The sequence below is a fragment of the Amblyraja radiata genome, chromosome 7 (genome assembly GCF_010909765.2).
Source record: "Amblyraja radiata isolate CabotCenter1 chromosome 7, sAmbRad1.1.pri, whole genome shotgun sequence".
Lineage (NCBI taxonomy): Eukaryota > Metazoa > Chordata > Chondrichthyes > Rajiformes > Rajidae > Amblyraja > Amblyraja radiata.
In genome coordinates this window covers 23,470,623-23,492,220 of record NC_045962.1, presented here as the reverse complement: position 1 = coordinate 23,492,220, position 21,598 = coordinate 23,470,623, and the positions used below count along the sequence as shown (strand labels likewise).

The 21,598-nt window shown below is 40.1% G+C and overlaps 1 protein-coding gene across 4 annotated transcripts in view; it reads right to left on the bottom strand.

The window, feature by feature from the left end:
• ccdc141 (coiled-coil domain containing 141) overlaps positions 1-21,598 on the bottom strand; it is a 103,418-nt gene that overhangs the window by 49,982 nt on the left and 31,838 nt on the right. For all 4 annotated transcript variants that reach the window (XR_004412541.1, XM_033023854.1, XM_033023853.1 and 1 more), the window contains exons 7-9: positions 21,156-21,350; positions 10,526-10,698; positions 7,967-8,102 (exon numbers count right to left, since the gene is read on the bottom strand). Coding sequence is in view for 3 of the 4 variants with exons in the window: in XM_033023854.1 (XP_032879745.1) it covers positions 7,967-8,102; positions 10,526-10,698; positions 21,156-21,350 (504 nt within the window). In the remaining variant the exon portion in view is untranslated. The remainder of the gene's footprint in view (positions 1-7,966; positions 8,103-10,525; positions 10,699-21,155; positions 21,351-21,598) is intronic.

The window sequence follows — 21,598 nt, the reverse complement described above, 5'->3', positions numbered from 1 at the left end:
TTTTTACTTCAACCCAAACCCCCCAAACAACCATTTGCAGGCAGTGCCTTTTTACTTCAACCCAAACCCCCCAAACAACCATTTGCAGGCAGTGCCTTTTTACTTCAAACCAACCATATTTTCATTTTCAAATCACATTAAGGCAGTGTTATTCAGAGCTCAGAGAGATGTGACCCTCTGGCTTCCTCCATCTTGCTGAGACTGAGTGAGGCACACCACTTCCTGGTTTTATAGTCCCTCCCCCTCCCTCCAGCAGGGGCAGCAGAGAGAATGGCATTTAAAAAAAAACATTAATATTTCTCTGATTTTTCAGCGATGGGAAAAATCCTCTGGTGGGGCTCTGAGCGAGGTGGCCAAAAATGACAGCGTAGGTGGCGGTGTTCTCGCGGAAATCGCAGCACAGTGGGCCAAAAGTGGTCAAGATCAGACTTTTAGTAATATAGATAGAGAAATATAGAACAAATGAATATGCAAAAAAGTAACAATAATAAAGGAAATAGACCATTGTTAGCTGTGGGCTAGGTGAAAATGAGTTACAGACAATGAGTCTCAACAAGATAACTTTGAAGCTAGTACAATGACTGGGGTGGGGGAGAAATGAAGAGGGAGAGGGAATGCAAGGGTTACCTGAAGTTAGAGAAATCAATATTCATACTGCTGGGTTGTAAGGTATGAGGTAACATATGGGGTGCATTGCTCCAATTTGCATTTTTCGTCACTCCGACAATGGAGGAGGCCCAGGACAGAAAGGTCAGTGTGGGAATGGGAAGGGGAATTAAAATGTTTGTCAACTGGGAGTTTGGGTAAGGGGCTGATAAACGTTGTAAAATCTCTCAAGATCGTTTATATAGGAAGGACACTGATATGCAATGCAATAGACAATTATAAAATATAAAATTATTTTAATCTAACTATGTTAACTATAAACATTTGATATTTATAATATTCTAAAAATATTTGAAAGTGTTCAACAAAAACACAAGTGGTTACAAAAATACAAGACAGCATTTACAATGGGGAATGTGCTGTCAAACTCCAAGTCAGGCACATGGACTATGAACACATTCATTTCAATTGGAATTATAGATTTGCAAGAACAAAGAGAGGGACAATAAAAGTCGTATTTTTGCAACCATTTGTGTTTTGTTTAATGCTTTCAAATATTTTTAGAATATTCTAAATTTCAAATGTTTATAATTGACAGCATAAAAAGAGTAATTTTAAAATATCTAATTTTATTTTGTTGTTCTAGGATTTCTCAATATCAGCGACATTCCTACATAAGTAACATCCTGCACTCCTGTTGGATCTGTTTGTGGTTATTCATCAAAATATAGCCAGGGAATTGTCAGAGGAGGTCATGTAGTGAGAGTGGGACTTACTTAAGGTCATAAGTAATTAGTGATATGAGCAGAATTAGGCCATTCGGCCCATCAAGTCTGCTCCTCCATTCGATCATGGCTGATCTATCTCATCCTCCTAACCCCTACTTGTGTGAAAGTACCAAAACTGACCTGGTTACATTGAGAAATGCTGGCAGTTCCCTACAAAACTGTCACCAAAACCCAACCAAATCCACTGATCCCAACAAATTGTCATTTTAAAAAAATGGTTTGAAATTTCAATTCACGGAAAATGAATCACGCTGATAAAGATTGGTGGTGGGGGTGTGAAATTTTCCTCCTGGGGCTGTATTTCTGCCTGCTGACTGATCCAAAACCATGCCAACACGTATTTCTAACTACTCTTTAAGTTGCTAATGTAAAGAACATCTGTTGTAAAAGTAGAAAATCTAATTTGTGTAGCAGCAGAGACTCCAGCTCAGTACTAGAGATGTAGGGACCCTAAAATGGCAAAGGCTACCCAGAGTTAGCAGCTGTCCTTCCACTGAAGGGCTTGGCAGATTCTAATACCTCCATTAAAATCCTGGGCCGGACCCGAGTAGGCAGATTGAACATCCTTTTTAACCTCTGGGATCACATATCTGACAAAGTGGCAGTAGGAGGGCAAGATAAGATAAAAATCCTTTGGTGATGAACAGCGATGTTTGAGAGCAGCCAAGGCGATCCCAGCAGGAATGGGAGGAAGCAATAAAGAGGCTATTTTTCACACTTTCTCTCATGTGGATTGTCAACTTCAGGTGACATCACAGAGTAGAATTCTCCAAATTTCTCATCATCAGTACTTCAAAATGTCTTGTTATAAACCAACTTCTTTGTATCTCACAACTTCAAAGGTAATTTAGTTGGTCCTTATAGTTAAGTTTTGGAACATACACAAAAATGAGCAGAAAAACAATATGAGACTCATTCTGTGCATCACCAAACTCTTACTTCTTTGAAAACCGCTAAATGGTTCAAAACAATAAAATTACCAGTTGCCAAAGTGAATAAATAAATGTAGTAACTTAGTATATTTCAAAGTGTTAGCTCTTGAACTGAGAATAATCTTTGCTGACCTAGTCGCACACTATCATTTTAAATCATTGAACTCCATTGCAACATTTGGAGTATTTTAAATTATCTTCCTTTGTCTTGTTGTTTCAGTACTATTTTGGCGTCATGAACTTCTGTGTCGTTTTGTGATGTGACTTGCTACTGATTGAACCATTATTGAAGAAGTACTAATAGTGAAATAAATGCTTGGATATATCTCTTGCTAAATCTTGAGGTATAGAAGAAACATTGATATAAAATGTCACTATCAGAATTCTCTTTCCTTGAATTACTGTGGACATCACTTTTGGAAGATTAGTGACAGAGTTAGTTGTCTGAATCAGCAAATAAATCTGATATATCAGTGTCAAGATGCTCTTTCCTTGAAATCCAGAAGCTATATCGAATGTCATTTCATGATCAATGTGATGTGACAACTGGTTGCTCTTCTGATACATCTTGGAGGTCACTGCTGGTAACTTCATTCATTGCTTTTATCAGTATGAGCTTCAATAAAGTTATTAATCCCTTCTCTATAACTTATTGTGCTATTTTCTAGCAAACAAACAAAATAACCCTTTATGCTGAAATGATTTAATTCTCTTCTTTCTGGTCCTTATAACACTGGATAGAGTCTTCACATTCTCCGTGATATTGCTGTGCTTAATGCTCCCAAGATATGTAACAGAGTGTCCGAACACAAATCTGATAATTCTCTATTATTTGTTTGAAATAATAATTGAGACATTTTTGAACTTGCCCTTTATCAAATAATATAACGGACAGCGGAAACCCATGCCCACCCAACATGGTGTACAGGCAAAAGCTTTACATCACATCCTGTATCTCACTAAGCAACTGTACGTCTGAATGTTTTGTTTCTCACTGTTGGTGGCCACATCTGAAACCTCCCACAGAGAAGAATCTTCTGGCCGCTATAGAGCCAGGCCTCATGAGCCACAGTTAACATAGCTCTCACTGAAGGTTTCCTTACTTTAGGCTTCTCCAGCCAGCAAGACGTGACACATCAAGGGTGTTGTGGTCAGCATTTTACAAACTCAAGTGGATTACGCTCGAAGGCTAATAGGACATTACTAAATATAGGAAACCATTGGACAGAAAGTACACGGGGTTTCGTATTGCTGACAAAATGTCATTGATCACCCGCACTTTTCGCAATGAGAGAATTTCTGTTTACGTTTAGTTTAGAGACACAGTGCGGAAACAGGTCCTTCGGCCCACTGAGTCCGCACTGACCAGCGATCCCAGCAGACTAACACTATCCTACAGATACGAGGGACAATTTACATTTATACCAAGCCAATTAGCCTACAAACCTGTCGGCCTTTGAGGTGTGGGAGGAAACCGAAGAGCTCGGAGAAAACCAATGCAGGTCACGGGAAGAACGTACAAACACCATACAGTTAAGCACCTGTAGTCAGGATTGAACCCGGGTCCCTGGCTCTGTAAGGCAGCAACGCAACCTCTGCACCATCATGCTGCCTCAAATGGAAGAGAAGGGGAAAAATTGGAGTGGGGGGGGGGGCGGCGAATTGACCTTAAATCACAAGTACAACAACCGCCAACTTTTGAGGATAAAAAGACCTCTCCATCATAGGTGTTACCTAAGACATATAACACCTACCTACCTCTATGAAGGCATTACCCAGGAATGGTCCAAATTATAATGGCCAATGTGCCTCACAATTTTTTTGGTTGAAATAAAATAATGACATAATGAATTGAGCCTTATGCCTGTTCGCCATCTATGCTTACCATCTCTGTATAAAGCTGCTGGCATTGTGGTTTCAGCAATATGATGAAAGGCTGCTGGACACCCGAGGATGGAGTTTGTGGCAGGTTATCTGTGCACTTAGAAATCATGAGAGCCATGTCACTGACTGTTCGTCATACACGTTGGGAGATGGAGTGAGGCATGATATCAGGAGAAGTGGCATTAACGAATGAGATAAATAATCATTCTATTCCTAATTCTATCCCCCTCCCCAGAACCTCACTCTGCTCGAAGGGCAATGCAACAACAGTTCTCCTGCTCATTGCTGGAGGCCATTGACAGTCAACATCATCTTAGACATTGCCAAAGCTAGGGTGCTGCCCAAACTCTTTATAGTAATAATGGCTTCCACGTGGAGTGAGGGATGCGTTTTTCCAGACAGGATGCATGATCGGGAGTGAGGAAGACAAACAAGTACATTAAGTCTGACAAGACAAAGTGAAAGGGATGTAGTGCGTGAACACAGCCACACACTTACCTTTACTGGCCAAGTTGGGTCAAGGAACAGCTGACACACCTCTTCCAGGGCCTTGGTATTCACCTGCTTTATACCTCGAGCCTCTTGTCAATGGCAATAGATCTTTTCTTCCCTCCTTCCATTGTTGAGAAATACCATCTCTCTCCTGACTGTTCATGGCCCCAGCAGAGCATTCAGAGTTGCAGCTGAGAACCTAGGACAGTCTTCTCTACAAATAGCTCAAAACTTAATCCTTAGGTTCAAATTAAATCCTCCAAACTTCCTCCTTTTCATATCCACAATTTCAGCATTGCAAATGGGTTCCTCTTTTATCTATACAGTATCTGGTCCACTGAATAAATTTCTAAACCATACAGAGGTGACAAAAGTTGACTGCTGAATGTAACCTAGGATACTGTATGTAAGAAAAAAAATCACCAAAGAAATATAACTTTGAAATTACTAAATATATTTCTGGACTCTTCTGATGGTACAAACTTATGCTGAAGGAAAGATGCCTACATAATACCTTAATATGTTGTACAATACATTTTTCTTAATGTTTATGCTTAGATTGTGTCAATATTCAACCACGGTAATTGTCATTCAGAAGTCATATCCTGCAATGTCTGACTGCTAAAGATAAAAGGAAAAGTATCAAAAGCAGGAGTAGCCCATAACCTGATTATTCAAAAAGATCATGGCTAATCTGATTATGTAGGAAGGAACTGCAGATGCTGGTTTGAACCGAAGATAGATACAAATTCCTGGAGTAACTCAGCGGGACAGGCAGCATCTCTGGAGAAGGAATAGGTGACATTTTGGGTAGACCCTTCTTCTGAATGTAATCTGATTGTTAGGTTCAATTCCAATGTTCTGTGTGATCCCCATAATTTGTTTCCTTTACAATCCAAAAATATATCACCTTTAATATACTTAATAACTCATTATCCACAGGTCTTTGATGTGGAGAATTTCACAGATTTTGTGAAAATAAATTCCTCCAGATGTCAGTTATTTTTTTGTTCGAGATTCACGTTACTAAATAAACTTCTCTCATATTATTTACCCAGTCAAACATAGAACATTGAACAGTGCAGTGCAGGAATGGGCTCTTCAGCCCACAATGTTTGTGTCGAACATAATGACAAGTTAAACTGATCTCATCTGCCTGTACATGATCCATATCCTTCTATTCCTTACTCTTCCATGTGCCTAACTAAATGCCACTATTCTATCTGCCTCCACCACCACCCCTGACAAAGTGTTCCAAGCCTCCACCACTCTGTGTGTGAAAAAACTTACCCACATATCTCCATTAAACTTTTCCCTTCTCACCTTACAGCTACATCCTCTAGTGTTGGACGTTTCTGCCCCGGGAAAGAGTTTCTGACTGTTTACTCTATCCACGCCTTTCATATATTCTTCTATCAAGTTTCCCCTCAACCTCTGAGGTTCGTGAGAAAACATTCTGTTTTATCCAACCTCTCCTTGTAGCTAAAATCCTCTAATCTAGGCAGCATTCTGCAAACTTCCTCTGCACCCTCTCCAAAGTCTCTATTACCCTCTGGTCGAACTCTCCAAACTTCTGGTCGCCCTATTAAAGGAAGGGATGCCTGGGGTTGCCAGGTAAATAGAGATATTGGAACCCTCTCTATTACCCTCTGGTCGAACCCTCCAAATAGAGATATTGGAACCCTCTCTATTTACCTGGCAACCCCAGGCGCCCTTCCTTTAACAGGGCGACCAGAAGTGCACGCCATACTCCAAATGCAACCTAACTAAAGTCTTCTAGAGCTGCATCAGTCTTATACACCTCCACAGAATCTTATACGTACAATAAAGATGTCCCTATTCAAGTGCATAGTTCCCTGAAAGCGTCATTGCAGATAGATGGGTGGAGTGGCGATGCAGTCAGGGAATGGAGTATAGGAGATATAACGTTATGTCACATTTATACAAGACATTGCTGAGGCTGCACTTGGATTGCTCTGTTTTGGCTACCCTGCTATAGAAATGATTCCCTTAAGCTGTTAAATTTGTGCCTCTGTCAAAGTCTTGGCAAAATGACAAATTCCAGGATAAAGCTCACTTTTTGTGTATTTAAAAAAACAAGTTGAAATCATCTGTTAATTGTTTTAATCTGTTAAGATAATTCTTCAAGATGTTTATGATAGTGATCACCATAATATTGCACCTCCAAAAATATGTAATGTGTTTGTATTTCTGTAAGTGAAAATTGAATATAATTTGAATTCTATTTTTAGATGATCAAGCCTTTTTTGAATTTGCAATGATTGATAATGTTTGCTACTGCCTATACTTTTGTAAAAAGTAACTATAACCATAACATTCTATTATTTCGAAGATGACTGTAGTGGTAAACAGTTCGTATACATATCATCCCCATATTAAAGTATTTATATGATTGGACATATTGATACTTGTTAATAATGATTGCTTGTGAAGCGATCAGTGTTCATTGAAATATTAAAAGTGAGCAAAAGACATTGATATTCACTGGTCACTGAGGAGAAAGTGAGCAAGAATACACAATGTTTGGCCATGACCAACAACCCGACTGGTAAGTGAGATACATTTTGTTGAATTAAATGCTGCATAATTGATGTTAACTGAACTTTCAAGAGTCCACTGGAAAAGATGCAGCAAGCTCACTTTCACAAGGGTTTCTGAAGATGATAAAGACAGGAGAATATTGGAACCCTCTCTATTTACCTGGATGACTGCGACTCCAACAATACTCAAGGACTTCAGCATCAACCAGAATAAGACAGCTTGCTTGATTGACATCCAACCACTGCCCTAAAAATTAACTCTCAATTATCAGCAAAATTTGGTTGCAGAGTGCGCCACCTCAGTGTTGCTGTGAAGCATCTCATCAAGCTGGTTGATATAAAACCGACCGTAACTACATATTCCCTTTTAACTCCCACAGCATGCTGGTAAGTAAATATACCAATGTTCCTTTACATAAAATCCTGGAACTCTCTTTGTGACAACATTGTGAAGGACCTTCATCGTATAGATTGTTGTATGTTGATAAATCACTCACTACTGCCTTGTCAGTTATGCCTGGGGTTGTCTGAATGAACGCTAGCCATGCCAGAGACAATCACATCCCAAGAACGAAAAATGAAGAGAAAAAAAACGTATTCAGAATAATAGCCAAATCCGTTCTTCGGGGTTTCCTAACATAATTAAGAAACTGGCTTTATTAAAAGGAATACATTTATTTGTATATAATGTATTGTTTTATACCTTTTCAATATGATCATCAAATGAAGCAGCCAGTTGCTGTTTCTTTGAAGCTAATTCCTTATCAGCAAAGCATTGTTCAGTCAGTTGACCTACTCTCTGTTGAATGTAGCCAATCATCTCCTGAATTCCAACAGCCCTGAAATGAAACACACAGACACAGCTGCTGATACATCTCCATAACCAGTAAAGGGACTGAGGGAGCACAAAATGAATTCAGGGTATTCACATGATAAAAATAGCCAGGCATCTGTAACTTACACGCCCTCTATGAAAAGCAAATCATCCCTCTGACCTTGCAAATTTGAGCATTTGGAATCTATCGCATACCAAAGTTTAACCGGAACTACCTACAAAATTTTTAAATCAGACCCAAAGCTCATTTTTCAAAAAGTTATATTTGCACATAAAACAAATGGAATTGAAAAGCAAAAAGAAGAAAAACAAAGGGGTATGTAAATGCTGTGAAATGTAGTCAGCATTGTTGCAGAGACTGAAAGCAAAAGCAGAATGTTGGAAATGCATAACATATCAGGCAATATCTGAGCAGAGATACATTCAGTAAACATTTACTTTGTAATTTACAGCTTCTACGTGCCTCATCTTCACTGATTAAACCGTCAACCAGGTGACTTCATTCACAGCGCAACATGGTCTCACTCTGTCAGGGATATTTCCTTGAACCTCTCCATCTCATTTCCTCTCCCATCATCTCTGCAATTTAAAACTAACAATCCAATTCTGATCAAGAATCTTCAATCTGAAACACTAACTTTTCTTCTCTCAGCTGTTACTTCGCCTGCTGAGTCTTTTATTAGACTGTATCAGCACATTATTATAATTCACCACCCAAATAAGTTTTGAAAAGATGGACAAAATTGTGTCTATTATCGGTATATAAAATGATAAGTTTATCTTCACTTTAAATCTCTACCAAACAAATCTCAAAATCTATAATTATATAAATATACCTATTCTTTTTCCTTGCTGTCTTGCTGTGACCTATGGACAATTGACAGACCAGCATTGGAAGTCTCTTGACAAGAAAGTCGCCTTTATATTTGTCTGGACAATTTGGAAAAAAACACGACAGGCTATTCTGAACAGCAGTTAAATGTGTATATATAAATAATTATCTGGATTAAGTCATTGATTGACTGCTTATTCAGTGTTTTAAGTATGGCTCTGGGCAATTTAGAATGAGGATTGGAAATGTAATAAGTGGAGATCATATCTTTAACAGGTTCCCCATAACAGTGAGAAGGAACTATTCAATAAGTGGATATGGAGCAGCTGTTCACTTCAGGCATCTTGCAAAAGCTGAGATGCAATGAACACGCATGAAAACTGAAACGTTACCTTCATTATCCAGCGATGAATGCAATAATTTTCCGAACACAGAAATGCTGCGTCAAAATGCTCTTGATTTCATAAGTTCATACGTTATAGAAGCAGAATTGGGCCATTTAGCCCATCAAGTCTACTCTGCCATCTAATCATGGCTGACCCATCTTAACCCTCTCAACCCCATTCTCCTGGGTTTGTCAGGAGAACCTTTAACCCCTGACACCTGTACAAATCCAGAAAAAACAATACTTTGAAAAACTGTTCTGAAAATCAACTTTTTAAAGTTGTACACATGATAATTTTGTGAACTTTTCTTAAATCTATCATTTAATTAATAGTTAATTATTATTAATATTACATCTATTATTTAATATTGAAGGAAAATATTTTAAAATTCATTTACTGAATACTAAAATGGGTTTTCTGAACATTATGTTTTAGTCACAGGGCAGTGGATTATTGCGAGAGAGCTTACTGGGCTGCGAAAACAGCTTTTCAACAGACTGTACTGGCAGTTAATTTCTGGAGAAGGGTCTCGACCCGAAACGTCACCTATTCCTTCACTCCATAGATGTTGCCTCACCGCTGAGTTTCTCCAGCGTTTTTGTCTACCTTTGTTAGTTTCTGGATCCTGTCTTTCTCAGTACCTTTTACCTACTGGATTTCTTAAGGCCCAGAAAACCAAGTCAGTGATAGTTAAAAATAAAACCAATTAAAATTAAACCTTTCCAGAGAGGCTTTGGTGAGTGACCCCCTTGAAACAAACACGTGAATCCATGCCAATCCATTCTAGAGCACTACAATAATGCTGTGAGAGGCAGTTATCTTTTGTGTATTATCAATATTGATAGATTTTCAAAGAAAGGTTTTTCAAAGATATTAACAATAATCAACTTATGATAGTCAGATGAGCTACAAGATAAACGAACACCAACCAACATTAGATTCACAGGTTGTTTAGGATGCGGAATACAATGCTGAACCTGGACAACATGCATTACAAAATACACTTAACAGTTCTGAAGAATATCCTTGAAAAAAAAAATCTTCATGTGTCTATTTTGTAATATCAAGTTATTTCCTGCATAACTTATGTGGCAAGCAAAGTGTGACTATGACTGTTCTGTCTGTAGGAAATGTGCAGTTTCACAGATTTTGCGCTCAATGGAATTTTGTGCAGTCTTAATGCACTATTTAGTGCCGTCCATTCCTTACCTCTGAATGTCAACTTTACTCAGGAGCATTTGTCCCTTCAGTAGAGCATCTGAAGTTGCATCCTCGATTGCCTGGCACAGAATCTTATGTTCTTTAGCGAGTTCTGGCAAACCAAGAGCCTTAAAATTGAGTTGATTCAACTGGTTCTCTACGCCTCCAAGTACATCAAACCCCTGTCAATACAATTACGAGGTAACATCAATACACTATTTTGTCACTTGAATGTTTAACAAACATTTAAAACACAGAAAGCAACCAGCTAATGTGGAAAATCTGATGAAAATGTCTTCATTGCAGTGTTAGATGGTTGATTTTTAAGCATCCCTTACATTTCTTGTGAATTTTAGCATAAAACTGTAGTTAATATTGTGGTTCATAAGATTGTTATATGGTCAAAAGCCCTTCACCATGTTATAGGTAACGTCCTTTGTCAAGGATTTAAAGAACAGAATTTATTTGTGGTTTCAATCAATGTTATTAATTTAAAAAATGAGATCCAATTCCAGCTGTGAAATTATATTGCAGCTATTGTCAGGCTATTAGAATCACTCAAAACAAAACTTTGATTACAGATGTTGGATAGTGATAATGCTGAGAGGAACTATTCGAAAGCATACAGGTATTGAGAACACCAGTGTGCAGTACCAATGCCTTACACCTGATATTCAGGTTGATCACATTCATTGTCCTTTTACTTTACTTGGTATTTTATAGGAAAGCTTTCAATAAATTACTGTTTTGTGGATTTGATTAACTTATTCTGATTGAATTGTCAATGGTGCACATGGCCAAGCCTTTACCTGGAATTAATGTGCAAATGCAGGAAACAATACCTCAGCATTCTGTGATTTCAATTAAACTAATTGACAGTTCCAATTATTTTGAATTCCAGTTCAAGTTGTGTTATAAGAAATTCTGATTCGTGAAGTAGATTGGTCCTTTTTACATTGAGCAGGTCATATGGTTTCTCAGACACAATTTTAATTGACAATCTGAAACTAAAAGGTTGAAGATGAGCTTTGAGAGATAAAAGATAAATTATGTAATTTCTTCTATAAGTATAGATATATCAGACATAGCATGTCTTATTCAGAATGGTTGATTACAAATGTCAGGAAAATCACAGAAGTACGACATACTCTGTGTGACATACGACATATGGTTATACTCTAATGGTTAATCAGCATCTGCAGTTCCTTCCTACAAACTGTGCTTGAATTTTTCTGCATTATTATTCAGTAACAACTACTGCTATTCACCGTCGACCCCGGTGTATCTTACCTTTCTAAAGTGTTTAGCTTTCTAAAATAAACTATTCACCTCACACGCTAATGCGCCATTGTCAACAATAAGTCAAAAACAAAATTACGAAATGCTTTGAAAGCGGCATTATTACTATTTGGTTACAATCCATTACCGCTTTTTATAGAAAGTTGCTGTTTATTCATGTGGCATACTATCTGTACTAATTCTGCAGACTCTGAAGAAGGGTCCCAACCCAAAACCTCACCCATCCATTTTCTCCTGCGATGCTGCCTGGCCTGCTGAGTTATGCCAGCACTTTCTGTCCATCTTTAGTATAAACCAGTATCTTCAGTTCTTTGTTTCTACACTATACGTTCAAGTTCAAATTTATTGTCAGATCACCAATTAATGTACCAGATGGTTTAATACAAATGTATGATGTTTGTTTATAGCACACAAGTGAATCCTCACAGTGCATTCAAAAAGTATTCAGACCCCTTCACTTTTTCCATATTTTGTTACATTACAGCCTATTCTAAAATGGATTAAATTCTTTTTTTTTTAACCATCAATCTACACACAATACCCCATCATAAAAAGCGAAAACAGGTGTTTAGACATTTTTGTAGTCATTAAAAATAAATAACAGAAATATCACATTTACATTATTCAGGCCCTTTACTCAGTACTTTTTGGAGGCAGCTTTGGCAACGATTACAGCCTCAAGTCTTCTTGGGTATGACGCAACAAGCATGGCACACCTGTATTTGGGTAATTTCTCTCATTCTTCTCTGCAGATTCTCTTAAGCCCTGTCAGGTTGGACGGGGAGCGTCGATGCACAGCTATTTACAGGTCCCTCCAGAGATGTTCGATGAGGTTCATGGCCACTCAAGGACAATCACAGACTTGTCACGAAGCAACTCCCGCGTTGTCTTGGCTGTGTGCTTAGGGTCGTTGTCCTGTTGGAAGGTGAACCTTTGCCCCAGTCTGAGGTCCTGAATGCTCTGGAGCAGGTTTTCATCAAGGATCTCTCTGTACTTTGCTCCGTTCATTTTTTCCTCAATCCTGACTAGTCTTCCAGTTCTTGCCGCTGAAAAACATCCCAACAGCATGATGCTGCCACCACCATGCTTCACCGTAGGCCTGGTATTGGCCTGGTGATGAGCGGTGCCTGGTTTCCTCCAGACATGACACTTGGCATTTAGGCCAAATAATTCAATCTTAGTTTCATCAGACCAGAGCATCTTGTTTAGGTGCCTTTTGGCAAACTCCAAATGGCTGTCATGTGTCTTTTACTGAGGAGTGACTTCCGTCTGGCCACTCTACCATAAAGGCCTGATTGGTGGAGTGCTGCAGATATAGTTGTCCTTCTGGAAGGTTCTCCCATCTCCACAGAGGAACTCTGGAGCTCTGTCATAGTGACCATCGGGTTCTTGATCACCTCCCTGACCAAGGCCCTTCTCCCCAGATTGCTCAGATTGGCCGGGCAGCCAGCTCTATGAAGAATCCTGGTGGTTCCAAAGTTCTTCCATTTAAGAATGACGGAGGCCATTCTGCTCTTCAGGACCTGCAATGCTGCAGAAATTGTTTTATACCCTTCACCAGATCTGTGTCTCAACACAATCCTGTCTCGAAGGTCTATGGACAATTCCTTCATCTTCATGGCTTGGTATTTGCTCTGACATACACTGTCAACTGTGGGACCTTATATAGACAGGTGTGTGCCTTTCCAAATCATGTACAATCAATTTAATTTACCACTGGTAGACTCCAATCAAGTTGTAGAAACATCTCAAGGATAATAAATGGAAACAGGATGCACCTAAGCTCAATATTGAGTGTCATGGCAAAGGGTCTGAATATTATATAAATGTGATATTTCTGGTATTTCTTTTTAATAATTTGCAAACACCTGCTTTGGCTTTTTTATTATGGGGTATTTATGTAGATTGATGATTAAAAAAAATAATTTAATCCATTTTAGAATAAGGCTGTAATGTAACAAAATGTGGAAAAGGTAAAGCAGTCTGAATACTTTCTGAATGCACTGTATGCCGTGTAATAAAACAGAACATTAAATTATTAGGATGTAGCGATAATAGTGTCTTTGCATGTGAAAACTTCCATTAGCAACTAATTAAACAACTTACATAAAGTGTGAACGCTTCGTTTGTCAACCAGTGGGTTCACAATATCTACAAACACATGTTATATAAGTCAAAACCCCACTGTGAGGTGATTAGGTATAATTGGTTAGAAAGGCATGAATTATGCACTGAACACAGGTTCGGCCTGAAATAACTTTGACTCCTTTTGAAAATAACAGTGATGCAAAGTGGTTATCATTCTTTGCGCTATTTAAGCAATTGCACACAGTTTACAAAGGAATGATCCCCAGTGGAAAATAATGGAAAACAGTCTTCTTAGCCAAGAATATAAAGCACGATAGTAAAAGCTTCTTTAGATATGTGAAGAGGAAAAAATTAATTAAGACCAAAGTTGGACCCTTGAAGACCGAAAAAGGTGAATTTATAATGGGGAACAAGGAAATGGCAGATGAGTTGAACAGGTCTGTCTTCACTAAGGAGGACACAAACAATCTTCCTGATATAGTATTGGCCAGATGATCTGGGGTGACAGAGGAACTGAAGGAAATTCCACATTAGGCAGGAAATGGTGTTGGATAGACTGATGGGACTGAAGGCTGATAAATCCCCAGGGCCTGATGGTCTGCATCCCAGGATACTTAAGGAAGTCGCTCTAGAAATCGTGGATGCATTGGTGATAATTTTCCAATGTTCTATAGACTCAGGATCAGTTCCTGGGGATTGGAGGGTAGCTAATGTTATCCCACTTTTTAAGAAAGGCGGGAGAGAGAAAACAGGGAATTATAGACCAGTTAGCCTGACATCAGTGCTGGGGAAGATGCTGGAGTCAATTATAAAAGATGAGATAGCCGAACATTTGGATAGCAGTAACAGGATGAGTCCGAGTCAGCATGGATTTACGAAGGGGAAATCATGCTTGACTAATCTTCTGGAATTTTTTGAAGATGTATCTAGGAAAATGGACAAGTGAGAGCCAGTGGGGGTAGTGTACCTGAACTTTCAGAAAGCATTTGATAAGGTCCCATGTAGGAGATTAGTGGGCAAAATTAGAGCTCATGGTATTGGGGGTAGAGTGCTGACATGGATAGAGAAGTGGTTGGCAGACAGGAAACAAAGAGTAGGGATTAACGGGTCCCTTTCAGAATGGCAGGCAGTGACTAGTGGGGTACCGCAAGGCTCGGTGCTGGGACCACAGCTATTTACAATATACATCAATGATTTGGATGAAGGGATTCAAAGTAACATTGGCAAATTTGCAGATGACATAAAGCTGGGTGGCAGTGTGAACTGTGAGGAGGATGCTATGAGAATGCAGGGTGACTTGGACAGGTTGGGGGAGTGGGCAGATGCATGGCAGATTAAGTTTAATGCTGATAAATATGAGGTTGCAAAAACAGGAAGGCAGATTACTATCTAAATGGCGTCAAGCTGGGAAAAGGGGAAGTACAACGGGATCTGGGGGTCCTTGTACATCAGTCTATGAAAGTAAGCATGCAGGTACAGCAGGCAGTGAAGAAAGCGAATGGCATGTTGGCCTTTATAACAAGAGGAATCGAATATAGGAGCAAAGAGGTCCTTCTGCAGTTGTACAGAGCCCTAGTGAGACCACACCTGGAGTATTGTGTGCAGTTTTGGTCCCTTAATTTGAGGAAGGACATTCTTGCTATTGAGGGAGTGCAGCGTAGGTTTACAATGTTAATTCCCGGGATGGCGGGACTGTCATATGCTGAGAGAATGGAGCAGCTGGGCTTGTACACTCTGGAGTTTAGAAGGATGAGAGGTGATCTCATTGAAACATATAAGATTGTTAAGGGCTTGGACACGCTAGAGGCAGGAAACAGGTTCCCGATGTTGGGGGAGACCAGAACCAGGGGCCACAGTTTAAGAATAAGGAGTAAGCCATTTAGCAACAGAGACACTTTTTCTCACAGAGAGTGGTGAGTCTGTGGAATTCTCTGCCTCAGAGAGCGGTGGAAACAGGTTCTCTGGATGTTTTCAAAAGAGAGCTAGGGCTCTTAAAAATAGCGGAGTCAGGGGATATGGGGAGAAGGCCGGAACGGGGCACTGATTGGGGATGATCAACCATGATCACATTGAATGGCGGTGCTGGCTCGAAGGGCTGAATGGCCTAGTCCTGCACCTATTGTTTATTGACAGTCATATCAACCTGAGATGGTAGTAGAATTTAGTAGCATTTGCCTTTCAACGATCTGACAAGTTAAGTTGGACCATGTCACTTCACCTACCGCACACTCTTCCACCACCCCTCATGCCTCCTCCCCTCCGAGCCCCCATCATCTATACTATCATCTTATTTAGGAGACATTTAGACAGGTACATGGATAGGATAGGTTTGGAGGGTTAGGGGCCAAGCATGGGCAGGTGGAACTAGTGTAGATGGAGCATGTTGGTCGGCGTTGGCAAGTTGCGCTGAAGGGCCTGTTTCCATGCTGTATGGCTCTATCACTCTATTCTGCCATAGTACGTCCTCCAAGCCCCCTGCCCAACCTTCTGCCCTCCTCAGAGCCTGGGACTGACCCTAGCCCTAACCCCAACCAAACAGACTTTTATCAACAACCAAACCACTGTTGGGTGTTAACCATGTCCTGAACACCATGCCACCATTTCCCAGACTGTTACTGATCTCATCACCTTTGGCGATTTCCCCTCCACATCCTCCAATCTGATATTTTCCTGCCCCAGATTGCCATTTCTATTTTGTTCTCAAAATCCACAAACAGGAGAGCCCGAGCAGACCTCATGTGTCTGTCTGTCTGCTCATGCCTTACAGAATCTTGTGTCTGCCTGCTCATGCCTTACAGAGCCCATCCCTAAATATCTTGACTCTATCTTGATCCCCCCCTTGTCCAGTCCCTTTTGACCAACATCCAAGACGCACTGTTCAACACTTCGATAACTTTTGATTCCTAGGTCTCCATTGCCTCATCTTTACCATCAATGTCAACTCCCTTTCCACATCCATCCCCCACCAGGAAGGTCTCAAGGCCACCCGCTTCTTCCTTGAACAGAGACCCACGTCAGTTCCCCTCGACTCTCCCCTGCCTGGCGGAACTTGTCCTCACCGTCAACGACTTCTCTTCTGACTCCTCTCACTTTCTTCAAGTAAATATGTAGCCCAGGCACTTGCATGGGCTCTAACAATATGCTCCTTTTTGTTCGTTACATCAAACAGTCCTTGTACCAAACGTACACTGCCACAATCCCCCAACTCTTTCTCTGCTACTTCGATGACTCGCTGGGGACTGCCTCCTGCAGAACTTGTCCTCTTCATCAACTTTACTACTAACTTCCATCCTGCCCGCTAATTCACTTGCACTATCTATTATTTTGAAGGACAGCGAAGGAATTCAACACATTTTAATTTTTCGGTGGAAGGACATGAGCCTTCCAGTCTGCAAAGGAAGTGAGTTGGAGGTTGTTTTACTGCAGTTTTACTTCAATCCAAGCACGCAATTCGCTGCCTACTGTGTAGCAGTTCCAAGCATCCCCCTTTTATTTCTCAGTTCCACCCATGCAGCTTCACTGGATAATCCGTTGGACTACTACTGTGATATTCTCTTTCACCAATAAAGCAATTTCCTCTCTTTTACCCCATCTCTTGTCTTTCCTGTAGCATTAAGATGCCCCTCCTGTCCTTCCCTTAGCCAAGTTTCTGTAATGGCTAAAGCATTGCATATGTCTATCCACTCTGAGTTCATGCTCTTCACCTATCAGGCCTCTGAAGTAAATTATTTGGCATGTGGGCCATCAAGTAGCAGGTACCTCAAAGTATAGACAAGTACCATCTATGCTGTCACTACAAAATCCTTCAAAAGCACTAGCAGGGAAATCATCCTCAACAGCAAATTTTCCCAGGCCAAAATCCCCAGCAAAGAGGCTTGAAAAAGACTGATAACTCTGATGGGCAGACCATGTTATTTGTATGCTCAAATCTAGACTGCCAAAGTACTCTGCTCTGAACTGTGGCTCTTGCCAAAAGGTGGACAGGGCAATTGATTCAAGATATTCTGTAAGCCTCCTTGAAAATATGTAGTCCCACTTAGTGCATGACTTCTCTAATTGGAGTAGATGCATTTTGGATGATGGCATTGAGATCCTCCACTCACAAGCATAAAGAAGCCAGTAAAATGGCAGAATGTGCAAACCACTGCACAAACCATCTACAAGCCTACATTGTTAAGCATCTCCTGCCCCAACTGTGTCAGAATCTGGGCCTATCAGTCACTTAAAGAACTACATAACTGGACTACAAAAGAAGAAGTTGTATACTCTCTGAACATTTACTCCACTTAAAAAGGTTACACTAAAAGTTAATTTTTGGATTTCAAGATCATTCATTGATTAATTTTTTTATGCGATTCAAATGTCAAAATAAATATAATCATGAATGAAAATCCACAAGATGGCAGCAGAGAAGCAAATTTATTTTTTACTTATTCTGAAGCATAAAACCACTCCACAATTTATTCACAGGAGCTGATGCCCATGCCTTGTAAGTAGTTGCAGGCACTGACCATGTTTGTTTCTGAGAAGGTCAGCACGCCAGAATAGACACATGCTTATCCTGACATATGCTCACACTCTAATGTGCTACTCCCACCCTTTGCAGCAAGATCCTGAAATCAGTCCAGGAGTCACCAACATTTGTCAGCACACCATGGGACAGCAAGGATGAAGTGAAAGCAACTTCTTAAGAAAGGAATTGTTTTTCAAAAATGTACATTTGACTGAATTGCACTGAATTTATTTCCCAAATGTCCGCCGACAAAATTGTTTTTTTTTTTGTCTACTCATTTTATAATGGATTAAAAAAATTGTAGCTAATTTTCCTGTAATTTTTGTGCATATAGAGAATGGGTGAAGATCCCTCTCATAGTTTCTCTGTCCTCTCAGAAGTTAGTTGTGTCTGAAATATTATTTTTTTCAGAGAGAGGTTCAGCAGACGAGGACTCAATTCCATAGAATGCAGAAGGATGAGGGGTGAACTTATAGAGGTGAGGTCTCTATAGAGGAATAGATAGGGTAAATGCACAGTCTTTTACCAGAGTAGGTGAATCAAGAACCATAGGTTTATGGTGAGGGGGAGAAAGATTTAATAGGAATCTGCGAGGCATTTTATTTATAGACATAGGTGGTAGATATATGGAACGAGCTGCTGGAGGGGGTAGTTGCTGCAGGTACTATCACAATATTTAAGACACATTTAAACAGTACATGGATGGGATAGGTTTAGATGCATATGGGCCAAAGGCATACAGGTGGGACAAGTGTAGATGGGGTATGTTAATCGGCTTGGACGTTGGGCCTGTTTCCATGTTGTATGACTTTATGAAGGCTTCCAGATTAAACATTCTAATAAAAGATATTGCAACAAAATCCTGATGTCATTTTCAATGTGTCTGCTGTGACTAGTAGCACTGAGTGGCCCCCCACATGCAATTCAGGACTGGTCTCAATGATGGATTTAAGACTGAATGTCATTCCACATTATTGCTGAAATCTACATGGAGTCCTAAAAGTGAGATGCTGGGGAATTTACCTCTCCAATCTTACACCAGATAGGCCTGGCCCAACCTGAAGAAATGTGTAATTAAGTCAGTTAATGGGTTTAATTATTTCATTTAAAAAAATGAAGTGACTAATTTTTTTTAAATGATTAATTCATTGTAATAGTTACTTAAGGTCTCTGAATATTAGATACATTCAAAATCTTTTAAATGACAATCTTGGCTTTGATAGATCACAAAAGTTTCATTCACTGATTTGCCTCCCATAAAAGGGTGCCAGGGTTTTCCAGGGGCACCCCCTGGACTCTACTTGCCTCTGCAGCATTGTAACAACTCATTGGAAATCTCCATGGCACAGAGATTTGGCTTAATATCCTGCAAACGTGTGGGTAAATGGATGTTGTGGGTGATCAGTTAAATTTGGCTTGATTTGGTCTAATAAATCAATATCATAAAGGAAAGAGATTATTCAAAGTAATGTTATCTTCACATTCTTTTATTCCCCTCTTCCAAATCTTAGAGAAAAGGAAATAGATACATTGATTTTCCAAACAAAAACACTGGTCACTGGTCTGAAGAAATGTCTTGACCCGAAACGTCACCCATTCCTTCTCTCCAGAGATGCTGCATGTCCCGCTGAGTTACTCCAGTATTTTGTGTCTATCTTCAATTTTCTTGGCCCCGCTCTGGGAGTAGAGGTGGGGGCGGATCCGGACCGCAACAGCCGTGAGCCCCAGGCCGAGTTCGGCGATCGTTTGCCCGCTTCTGCTGTTGAAGGTGAGACGTTGTGTTGCGCCAGGGTCTTGGCCGTCAGTTCCGCGACAGGCCGTTGACGCGCAAAGATTTTGTTCGCAACAAAAATTTCGGAGCCCCGCGCGATGTCGCGCACAACTACATACCCCTCCGCGCTTCTCAGTGGGACCGGCCCCGCGTGGCCATACGATGCCCATACGCCTCACGCAACCACGAGGTCGCATAATTTGCGTGCCAAGGACACTTAAGTGGAACAGGCCCTTAAGAGTAGGTCAAGCTTTTTCCCTCCCTTGCAGGGTCCCCTATATATTGCCTGAGGAAATGTTCCTAAGCACAGTTGACACAATCCACCCTATCTAAGTCCTTGGCACGAAGGCAGTCTCGATCTATACTGAGAAAGTTAAAATCCCCTACTATGACAATCCTACTATTCTTGTAGCTGTCGGCTATCTCACCAGATAATTATTCCAATGACATCCATTGACTATTTGGGGATCTCTAGTATAATCCCAAGAAGATGATCATCCCCCTTTTATTTCTCAGTTCCACCCATGTAGCTTCACTGGATTATCCGTTGGACTACTACTGTGATATTCTCTTTCACCAAGAAAGCAATTTCCTCTCTTTTACCCCATATCGTCTTTCCTGTAGCATTAAGATGCCCCTCCTGTCCTTCCGTAGCCAAGTTTCTGTAATGGCTATAATGTTGCATATGTCTATCCACTCTGAGTTCATGCTCTTCACCTATCAGGCCTCTGAAGTAAATTATTTGGCATGTGGGCCATCAAGTAGCAGGTACCTCAAAGTATAGACAAGTACCATCTATGCTGTCACTACAAAATCCTTCAAAAGCACTAGCAGGGAAATCATCCTCAGCAGCAAATTTTCCCAGTGTATAACCAGCATCTGCAGTTCCTTCCTACACACTAGTCATGTAAAGATACCCTGACTATAAAGAACACATATGACAATACAGAAGTGAATCAAGAAATTACCGTATTTGCACTGCCAAAAAAATGATGGGCCTCTTGAAGCAATGTTTCTCGATCCTTCATGAGGAGCCAGAACTCCTCACACATTGGCTTCAGTTTCTGATTTAGAAACGCCAGCTGTTCATTTTCTGTGACCTCTGCATTAAGCATCATCTCATCGGCCTCAGTTTTCAATCTTTCAATGACAGAGGTGAATTCCTGTAATGAAATGTTTAAGATTATGTAACATCATTAATTTTCTAAAGCTGCTGGGTCAATACTTTTGAAAGGCATAACCGTGTTAAACTCATATGCTGCAATACAGAGCAAAGTGTATTTTTTTTAAAGTAATTGTTTTCAAACAGTTATATTGTTCAGTATTTCTGGTAAACCTAATAAATCATCCTAAAAATAAAGGAGCAGCTAGTTAGCCAGTTTAGACCATGCTAGCTTTCTGTGTATGTCCT